Below are 10,832 nucleotides of genomic sequence, written 5' to 3'. Positions count from 1 at the left end.
GGGGGCAACCCGCAGGGCTGGGCGGGGACGGAGGGCGGCCCGGGGGGCGGCGGAGCCGTTCTCTAGGGTAAAACCGGGACTGCAGCGGAGGCGGCCGGCCGCCCCAGCGCCGACCCCGCAGCCCCGAGAACGGCCCCCCCCCCGCGGCGCCAGCGGACGGACGGGAGGGACAACCAATAGCGGCGCGCCGGTCGCCTCCCCGCTGTCAGCGGACCAATGAGAGGGCGCGGGGCGGGGAGGGGCGGGGCGAGGCGGGGCGGCGTGCGGGCGGCGGGCAGTCGGCGCCGGGACGCGGTGCGGTGCGGTGTGTCGTCGGGCAGTGCCGCGGCCGGTGCCGCGCGTCGCTTTTTCCCCTTATGGAAGAGATGGAAGAGGAGCTGAAATGCCCGGTGTGCGGCTCCTTCTACCGCGAGCCCATCATCCTGCCCTGCTCGCACAACCTGTGCCAGGCGTGCGCCCGCAACATCCTGGTGCAGACGCCGGATTCGGAATCCCCGCAGAGCCGCCGCGCGTCGGGCTCGGCCGTCTCCGACTACGACTACCTGGACCTGGATAAGATGAGCCTGTACAGCGAGGCGGACAGCGGCTACGGCTCCTACGGCGGCTTCGCCAGCGCTCCCACCACCCCGTGCCAGAAATCCCCCAACGGCGTGCGGGTTTTCCCCCCCCCCCCCCCCCCCCCCCCCCGCCGCCTTGGCCCCTCCGCCTCCGCCGCCCCGCAACGCGTGCCTGACGTGCCCGCAGTGCCACCGCAGCCTGGTGCTGGACGAGCGCGGGCTGCGCGGCTTCCCCCGCAACCGGCTGCTGGAGGGCGTCATCGATCGCTACCAGCAGGGCCGGGCGGCGGCGCTGCGCTGCCAGCTGTGCGAGAAGGCGCCCAAAGAGGCGGCCGTCATGTGCGAGCAGTGCGACGTCTTCTACTGCGAGCCGTGCCGCCTGCGCTGCCATCCGCCCCGCGGCCCCCTGGCCAAACACCGCCTGGTGCCGCCCGCGCAGGGCCGCGTCGGCCGCCGTCTGAGCCCCCGCAAGATCTCCACGTGCACGGACCACGAGCTGGAGAACCACAGCATGTACTGCGTGCAGTGCAAGAGCCCCGTGTGCTACCAGTGCCTGGAGGAGGGCAAGCACTCCAGCCACGAGGTGAAGGCGCTGGGGGCCATGTGGAAGCTGCACAAGGTGAGGGGGCGCGGCGTGCGATCGCGGCGCGTTGGGTTGCGAGGGCTTTCGCGGCCCGCAGTCCCTCCCACCCCTGCCGTGGGCCGGGTGCCCCCCAGCTCGGGATGCCCACAGCGCGTCCGCGGCCTTGGGTGCCTCCAAGTATGGGGCACCCACGGCTGTGAGCGGTGCCAGGGCCTCGCTGCGCTCTGAGTGAAGGATTTCCCCTTGGCATCTCAGGACGGGAGGTGATGCCTGATGTTGCACCAGGTTGGGTACAGCGGTGCTGCGGTGGCACGGCTGCCCAGGGAGCGCTGGGGTCACTGCGGTGACCCGCTAAGCCCTGTCCCTGGTGATGATGGGTTGGCAGTTAGACTTGATGATCCTAGAGGTCTTTTCCGACCTCGTGGTTCAAAATCTGCCCTTTTCTATGAGTGGTTCACAACTAGAATCATAGAATGGCCTGGGTTGCAAAAGACCACAATGCTCGTCCAGTTCCAACGCCCTGCTGTGTGCAGGTCACCAACCAGCAGCCCAGGCTGCCCAGAGCCACATCCAGCCTGGCCTTGAAAGCCTGCAGGGATGGGGCATCCACAGCCTCCTTGGGCAGTAAGGGCAAAGCCAACCTGCAGCACACTGATGATGAGAAAGGGCTGCCTGCCTCCTGCACACTGACTCATGGGGGGAAGGAGGAGGAGGAGGGTGGCATCCCCTGAATGCTGATCAGCTCCGGAGTGCAGTCACTCCCACACAGGGCCCTGCTGGAGGAGAGGCTGCTGGAGCTGGGGACAGAGCTGCCATGAGCACACAGCCCAGCCTGCACCAGCACTCACCTCCCCCTTTGTTAGGTGCAGATCCAGCACAAGTGATGGGCAGTGCTGTGTGCACTCAGCTGCTGCAGGGTCAGCCCTTGCGAGCCTGGTTAGCATGGCTTGTAGGTGCTCCCTGCAGAACCACTTTGCCAATGCAGTACCTCACTGATGCTGCCAGGCAGGGAGCTGCCGTGTTGCTACTGCTGAGAGTTTCCATGCATCTACCTGAAAATCAGACTGCGAAGTCATGCCTGCCTTTCTGCAGGTAGTTGGTTTGGTTTTGGGATAGGACAGGGCCTGAATTCACTGCCGTTTCCCACTGCGTGTTTGTTGGGGGAGCGAAAAGAGTTCTGTTGGCATTAGATGTGACTTATTTATTTATTTGTTTATTTTAATTTGAAGGAATGATTTCACCTTCAGTGCTCAGGAGCGCTCCTTGAGATGCAGTGTAGTGAAACTGCCCAAGCTTTGGATGAGTTTGGCTGTGTCCTGGGTTACTGCTGTGCATCCGGAGCCAACAACCTATGGAGCTGGAGCCTCTGGGTGTTTTGGGGAGCACGGCCCTTAGGCAGCAAGGCAAACCTGCAGGAGAGGTGGCTGCCCCTTTCTGCCCCACCTTCCTGCTGTTGTGAGTGCCTGTAACACAGTGAGGCACTGGCACAGGTTGCCCAAGGAGGCTGTGGATGCCCCATCCCTGCAGGCATTCAAGGCCAGGCTGGATGTGGCTCTGGGCAGCCTGGGCTGCTGGTTGGCGACCTGCACACAGCAGGGGTTGGAGCTGGATGAGCACTGTGCTCCTGTGCAACCCAGGCCATGCTGTGGTTCTATGACCACCCACTACAGGCCATGAGAAGGGGCAGAGGTGTCAGCTGTTGCCTTCTCTCTTATATCACAGTGCTCTGTGCAAAGTAATCCACAGTGCTCATTGTTTGTGACCTGAGATGAATGTGGTTCTCACTGGAGCCCAGGTTGACCTGAGCGTGGCTTGCTGGGCTGCTGCTCCATCAAGTGTGTCAATGCAGAGTTGCCAGGCCTTGTCAATCACTGCTGAGTCAGCGGGTGGTCATAGCATCACAGCATGGCCTGGGTTGCACAGGAGCACAGTGCTCATCCAGCTCCAACCCCTGCTGTGTGCAGGTCGCCAACCAGCAGCCCAGGCTGCCCAGAGCCACATCCAGCCTGGCCTTGAATGCCTGCAGGGATGGGGCATCCACAGCCTCCTTGGGCAACCTGTGCCAGTGCCTCACCACCCTCTGGCTGAAAATGGGGTGGAGACCAAAGGGCTTTTAGCACAGCTTTTTGGGAACTGCCTTGCTTTTTGCTTCCCTCTGAAAACGAAGATGATCATTTCAGAATAATCGGTGCTGAGACACAATGTCATACAAGGCAGGGAGCTCGGATTTCTAAGCTGGACATCCTCTCTGTTCCTATCTTCCCTTCAGGACAGCTGCTGGGAAGAGGGGTAAATGTTCAGCGAAGCAAAGAAGGAAACAGGTTTAATCTGAAGTGTCTGAGTTTTGTACACGTGTCACAGCTGTTTGGGTTTTGCCCTGGGAAGATGTGGTGCTGCTAGTCATGTCAGAAGCAGAAGCACAAGATGGAGCTGGCTCATGTATTCCTCACACATCTGAGTTCCTCTTATGCTTGCATGGTGAGGGCAGGCCTGACAGCTTGCTGATGGTGAGAGAGAAAACCCCAAAATGAGGGAGCTGTTGGGATGGAAGGGATCTCACACCCCCCCAGCCCCAGAACTGTGCTCAGGTCGCTGATCCCTACAGCATCTCTGCACTCCTTGCAGCAGAGGCTGGCCCTGCTGGCTGTAGTTGCGTGCTGTTGAATTCGGCTGTGATGATGGTTAGCAGCTAATTAGCAGCTGTGTTACCTAGCCCCCAGCCCATGCACTGATGCAGCCAGGCTTAGAGGTGCAGGGGAGCTCTGTGGATGCTAAGCCCAATTGCTTTGTACACGTGGGACAAACCAGAGGCTGGGAAACACTGCATTGCCCGTTAGCTCCTGCCTGGGGAACAGTGGGCAGCAACGAGGAGGCAGTGTTATTCATCAACCTGCCTGGTGCTCGTGGGAAACCCCAAGGGATTGCTACCAGACAAAGGTCTGTTTGCTTTTGCAAAAGGAAATATTTGCTGCTGACATAGAAGCAGTGAGAATCCTTTATCTTTTACTATTGCGCTTTCCCAAGCCTTGCTCTGCTGTCCTGGATTCCCACTGCCTTCACTCTATCTGCAGCACATCCATCCTCCTTTGGCCGTGCCATGCAGCTCCCTGCTGCTTTGTTCTCCTGTGGCCGGGAGCTGGGGGCGACGGCAGCTGCTCTGAAGTCAGAGGATGGCCAGCAATGTCACTGAGGTCAGTGGGTGTGCACAGCTTGTCAGTCACACAACCACAGAATGCCCTGTGTTGGAAGGGACCTCAAGGGTCACAAAGCTCCAACCCCCCTGTGCCATGCAGGGCCACCAACCTCCACATTTCACAGCAGCCCAGGCTGCCCAGGGCCCCATCCAACCTGGCCTTCAACACCTCCAGGGGTGGACGGGGCATCACAGCCTCTCTGGGCAGCTGTTCCAGCACCTCACCACTCTCACAGTAATGAACTTTCCCCCTGATCTCCATAAGTCCCAGTCCCAGATCTGGGAGTGATGCTGCCTTCTCACGTGAGCATTTATTTAGAAAACAGCTTTCAGTCAAGCAGCCCTTCCTGCTGTGCTTAACCTCAGTTAACGGAGGAACAAGCATCCAAGAATATCCCATTAATCAAAGGCAATGTGGTACAGCAAGTTCTACAAGGCATTCTTGGAGCCAGCGCCGTGCTCGGTGCCAGGAGACGCCCGCTTAGGTATTTGCAAGGAAAATGGGCTCTGGGCCATCTTGGAGCAGGGGTAAATCTCTGTAGCTTTGTCAGTTCCAATGGGAAGCCCTGAAAATGAGGCTGTGGATGCCCCATCCCTGCAGGCATTCAAGGCCAGGCTGGATGTGGCTCTGGGCAGCCTGGGCTGCTGGTTGGCGACCTGCACACAGCAGGGGGTTGGAACTGGATGAGCATCGTGCTCCTTTGCAACCCAGGCCATGCTGTGATTCTATGAAATGCTCCAGGACTTGAGAGGACAGTGCTGTGCTGTGCTGTCTGTGCTTGGCCGTCCCAAAGACATCTCAGCACGTGGCTGGGGTCAGTCCTTCTCCCATGGACTGATTCTTGTCCCTCTCTCCTGGAAAGAGCAGGAGAGAGGCAGAATGGCACCCAGGAGTCTCCTGTCAGCGCAGCCCCAGCCTGAAAGGCCTCTGAATTAGCGATGGGAGGAAACGCTGAACCTGGTGTTAACGTGGCTTACAGGGACTTGGGCATGGGTCCCTCCGTGGCTCAGGCAGTGCTCTTTAGGAGGCTGTTTGACTCCTTTCCTTATGCTCTCGGGAGGAATATCCTCTTTCCTCCAGCTCTGAAGGGAGTTCAAGGAGCTCTGCCTGCAGCTGTCCCCAAAACCTCACTTGAACCCTGTTTGTGTTTGACCCGGAGGTGCAGGCGGGTCGTGTGGCCCATCTGCTGTGAGAAGCAGTGCAGGTGGGTTTTGCTTTGAAACAACCTCCTTTCTGCAGAATGCTTAGCATCCTCCAGTCCTGCAAGGGTTTCTTGCTGCTTGGGTTCTCTCCAGTTAATGGCAGGAGACTCCCTGCTGCAGAGAGCAGGTAGGTTAGCTGCAGAGCTATCATTAAGTGCTGGGAGCATCCCTGGCCTGGGCAGCCCACAATGGGAGATGAGAGCACCCACATGTGATGTGCAGATGAGAAACATGCTGGCAGTGGGTAAAGGGCCCTTTGTGCTGCCCAGGGGCACAGCAGCCACACGTGCACCCCCCCAGCACTCGGTTATAGGGGCAGCTCACCCCTGCCTGCCTGCTCCTCTGAGCAGGGCTTTGAATGAGGGCTTTGAATGAGAGCTCTTGGGCATTGCACTGCTTAATGGCTTTGCAAAGCTGAGGTATTTTTGGAGGGGTTGTTTGTTGCACCATAAAATGCGTTCCTGCTGTTTCAGCCCATCCCTGGGCGTGCAGGTGCCTTTCCAGGGTGGAAATGCCACCGTGGTTCTGCTGTGTTTGCAGTTAGTGCTTTCCGCTGCTGCTTGGCTGGGAGCCTTGCAAGCAAGGGTGGGAAGGAAGGACAGGCCTGGGTAGCTTTGCTAATGAGCTGCTTTCCCCTTGTGTATTCAGAGCTAGTTGTAAGTCTAAATAAAAACACGATTCAGTCAAAATCTCCCAGCATCAAATCTGCAGCCCTAAGGAATAGGCCCTGGTGTAACTTTACCCCGCTGCCTTGCAATCTGAACAAGCTCCAGCTGATGTTCTGGAGTTATCTGGGGTGCTCACACTGTCCTCTGCTCCTCCCAAGGTGCGATGTGCAGCCACAGTGCTGGAGCTGGGACAGACCTGAGGTAGTTCCCTGCCCACACGGGGCACAGCAGGGACATCCAGGCTGCTAATTAAGAGTCAGGGCTGACGAGCTCCAGCAGATCACTGGGTTAATCCCACTAAACAAGATCTATTCATCCATCACTGCAGGGTGGGTGCCTTTTCCTCACCCCATATGACCAGCCCACGTTGCTCAGGCTACAGGCAGCCCCTGCTGGCACTCTGTGCTGAGTTTGCTCTCTGCACCCAGCAGCTCCTCTGCCATTCTCTCCAGTGTTTGCTTGCATCACCGCAGAGCTGGAGTGGAGCTCCTGATGTGCTGTGCGTTGCTGCTGTGAGCTGCCTGCCTTCATGCTCATAAAGATCAGCAAAGCACCTGTCTGTTTCCCCAGGATCCTCACGCTCTGAGAGTGTTGGGAAAGATTTCTTTTCCCCTTACATCAAAACAGTGACTGAGAAAGAGCCCTTCACCCAAATGGGGTGAGTGCTGCTCTTCGGCTCTGGAAAACAAGAGGCTTCTCTGCCTGTAAAACCCATTGCACCAGGTCTCCCAAAACTCTTTGACATACATGTTTTCTTTTAAAGAAGTATTGAATCTGTCGCTTCTTGGCCTTTTGTGGTGTGAAATGGCTCTTGTGGAAAGTTGGAATGCTGCAAAGCATGGTCTGAGTTTGGAGATGCCACCTGCTATCCTGAGCCTGGCTCTGTAACATCTTCTGTGCTTTAAAGCCATCTCTCATTGCCTCCTTCCCCTCCTCCTGTATGTAAAGAAGGTGAATTTATGTGGAGGCACCAACGCTGACTCCAAACCCCTTTGGCTGTCTTTTCTTTAAGGTCTTGGGGTCACTCCTTTCTTTCCCCTAGGAAGGCAGTCACTGGAGCAAATGTGAATGATTCCCCCCTCCTTTCCCTTGGTATTTCCTGAATTCTTCATAAATAATCATAAATGATTCAGTGAGCCCATTAGCTGCTTTCCTCGTGGCACAGAGATGTATTGCCTGGCTCCAGCGAATGGAGATCCTTCAGTGCTGAGCACCGGGTCCCCTTTCCTCCTTTCTCTCTGACAGGTTCCTTATTACTTCCTAATTAGCCCAACATCCTTTCCTATTAAAGAATAATGTTTTCAAGGCATTCCTTAGCCCTGCTCTTGGTGAAATTCTGACTTATTCTTCCTCCTGTTTTATTAATGGCTGTGGGATCTTCTCATAACCCATCCAGTTTGTGTGGTTAGCCTTCCCAGTACCCACCCCTCCCCATGCCCTTCCTACTCATGTTGTCTTTGAGTGTTTTTATCATCCATACTGCTCTCTTTCTGCTTTATTTGCACTGAAAATCTTAGTGGGGCTCTCAAGAGGCTGCTTGAAATGCATCTTCCAAGTGCAGGGGGATGGACTTGCTGGAGAGCCCTTCTTGGATTGCATCAGGAGAACTGGGAGCTGCAGTCCTTGGATGCTTCACACCTGTGTGCCTGTTGAACTCATACCTTTCCACCCCAACCTGTGCCTCTGCTGTGGGCCTGTCACATCTTAGGGCTGACAAATGCCCCCAGGCACATCCCAGCTGGGGGTAAGGAGCAGGGACTCCTGGTTGTGCTTAGGCTGGACATGAGATTCTTCCCCACAAGTCTTATTCCCTCCTTATCCTGAAGCCTTGGTGATCCAGGCTGCTTTTTGGCTACCTGCAGCTGCACACATCACCTGGTTCCTATCCCAAATAGGAGTCATCCCAAACCCAGCCCCTCCAACATGGGATGCTCCCTGGCATGGAGGCTGGGGCTGCTGTGCAAGGTGAGGTCTGAGCTTGCTCGCTGTGCTCTGAGTGCTACCCAAGCACCTGCTGCAGCAATGAGCATTGCCATCCTCCTGCTCTGGTGTCCATGGTGATGGGAATATCTCTACAGTGATGCTTCAAGGAAATAGGGAACCCTGCTCCTTGGACCTACCTGTTTGTCTGTCTTGTGTCTGCCCTTGGTTTTCTCCAGGAAGGACAATGTGCAGCCCAAGGGCTGACAGTGACCTCGCTGTCCCATGGAGCAGTGAGCGGCCGTGTCCCCACGTGGACACCCCAATGGGCAGCAAGGTGGGAGCATCACCACTTGGGGACGTTCACAGAGGGCAAAGCTGCAGCCCCCAGGGCAGGGAGAGCTCCTCACCTCTCCCTGTGCTGCCTGTAGAAGGCTCCTGGCACAGAGCAAGGCAGCTGGTCTGGGGGAGCAGCGTGCTGTGCTGCTGCAGAGGGAAGGGGTGAAGCAGAAAGGCCAGTCGATCTGCATGCATCTTTGATTTCATCCCCCCCCCCCTCCAGCTCCTGCTGCTGTGTCATATCAGCAATCTTATTAAAAGCAGAAAATCAGGAATAATTAGCTCGTGTTCTGTTGCCAGTGAAACTGCAACTGCCAGTAAGGCAGCAATGTCCTGGCCTTGATGCTGCCTGAGCTGAGCAGCAGAGAGAAGGGGTTTGCTGCGTCCTTCAGGAACAGGTGAGGTTTGGGTGGGAGAGGAGATACCTGTGGTTGCTTTAGCTTAGCTGGGGAAGGCTGACTAGCGCTGAGGCACGTTAGCTCGTCTTCAGATGAAGGATTCATTAGGAAGTGGCAGCAGATGGCTTGTCTGTGAGGGCACGGCGCAGCCCTGCTTTGCGGAGATGCTCGGGGGATGTGAGTTGTCCCCATCGCAGGGAGGGCTTTTGTGCTGGGAGCCAAAGGGAATGAGATGCCATCTCCCATCTGTGCCTATGAAAACCTCCCTTCAGCAAAGTGTGTGAGCGCTTGCTGATGTTGGTCAGCAGCCAAAGAGGCACAGGGCTGTGAAATGAGGATCTGCTGATAAAGACAGGATCTCCCAAAGCCGGGCTGCCTGGCTCTGCTCAGCTCGGTGGGCTCTTACCTTTGGGCAAAGCCACATGGGGACCATCCTGGGTAGTATTTTGGGTTTGTTCAGCTCACTGCATCACTGTCCACCATTGTGGGACACAGCAGCCACCATCAGCAGGGTGGTGACGAGTGGCTGCTCTTCTCATTTGCATTTCTAGGCAATTAAATGTCAAAGCAAAGTCAAGATGTTGGCTAGCTGTCAAGCCTATTTATGGCCATACTGGGCTGCAGCACACAGATGGGTGTTGGAGGCTGTAGGACAAGACACAAGGATGGTCAGTGCTCATAGTGCAGAGGGATGAATGACCCCATGGGGCTTGCAACCTGCTTTCTCAGATGCCCCTGCATTTGGGTTAGGAGAGGGAAAATTCATCGTTGGGGCGGTTAATCAGGTTTAAATTTAACTCCAACCAAAGTAATCAGATTTAAAGACTTAATGCAGTAATGGGATGGCAGAGCTTAAGTGCGAGTAACCATGGAGGCAGCTGAGGGAGGTGATAATTGGATTGAAGGCAAACGGGGCATCATTTTAAGGTGGAAAGCATCAGGGCTGCAGCGTACACCTTGCTGGGTGTAGGTGGTGCCCATAGGGCTGCTTGCTGCATAGAGGCACCAGGGGGAAAGGAAGGATGGCACTGGCCAGGTGGGAGCCTTATTCCCACCCTTGGGCCTGCTGTACTGTGGGAAGGGGTACCTGAGGCTTGGAGGCTCATTCAGAGCAAAGGGAAAATGCTGCAAGGAGCAGTGACCTGAGGAGGGATCATGTGCTGCAGACATTAGCTGCTGAGCAGACCTCCCAGGAAATGCAGTGTCTGGCTTTATTAACTGCCTCGCTCTCTAATTAAGGCTGTGCAATGAGTTTATTACTCTTTAAAACAATAGTGAGGCTCTTGCAGTGGCTGCCTGAGAGGCAGAGGATCTTCCCTGATGAGCTGCTTCCTTCTGACCTGCAGAGCCCTCCAGCAGGTGAGCTCTGCTGCCCTGATTCCATGCACCCCTCAGCCTCAGCTTCCCTCCCGGGTGCTCGTTCAGAGGCGGTGCTGTGTTGGTGGGGCTCTGAAGGAGGGCAGCATCCCCACGTACCTCCCTGTCTGGGCAGCAGCAAGTCGATGTCCTGCAGTTTCCCATCAGCACAGACTGATGTCAGTCCAGGGGAGGCCTCTTCCAGCAGGGCTCAGTGCGGCCGCAGGGTGACCAAGCATCATGGAGCTGCACCCAGGCTAATTAGCCTGAGCACTGGGCGTGCTAACGAGGACACCAAGCTGCGCTGCCTGGGTGTCTGCCCTGCTCTCACCTGGAGATGTGCAGTACCACCACTTGGTGCCCCAAGCAGAACCCAGTGCACTGACCCCCTCCTCTGCCATTTTCTTGGCACGAGGGCACACTGAGCTCCCTGCTGGGTCCCTGCCCAACTCCTCTCTTGATTCCGGCCCCCAGCTCAGCTCGTTCCATCTCCCTGCTCCTGTGCTAGCAGCAGCTGCAGCCAAATGCAGAGAAGCCATGCAGAAACTGTTCCCAGCAGGAGCGTCCCTGTGCAGGTGAGGAGGGAATGACAAAAGTGTGCCGACATCCCCAGGA

At 56.7% G+C, this 10,832-nt stretch overlaps 1 protein-coding gene across 1 annotated transcript in view; it reads left to right on the top strand.

Moving 5' to 3' along the window:
- Positions 1 to 296: 296 nt before the first annotated feature.
- TRIM9 (tripartite motif containing 9) overlaps positions 297 to 10,832 on the top strand; it is a 32,950-nt gene continuing 22,414 nt past the window's right edge. The window contains 2 exon segments of the mRNA XM_042814861.1: positions 297 to 703; positions 705 to 1,176. Coding sequence (XP_042670795.1) covers positions 357 to 703; positions 705 to 1,176 — 819 coding nt within the window. The 5' untranslated portion in view covers positions 297 to 356.

This window comes from Centrocercus urophasianus, unplaced genomic scaffold (assembly GCF_019232065.1).
Source record: "Centrocercus urophasianus isolate 14NV4802_14NV808 unplaced genomic scaffold, USGS_Curo_1.0 seq_14, whole genome shotgun sequence".
Taxonomy (NCBI): Eukaryota; Metazoa; Chordata; class Aves; order Galliformes; family Phasianidae; genus Centrocercus; species Centrocercus urophasianus.
This window is presented reverse-complemented; position numbering and strand designations above follow the sequence as displayed.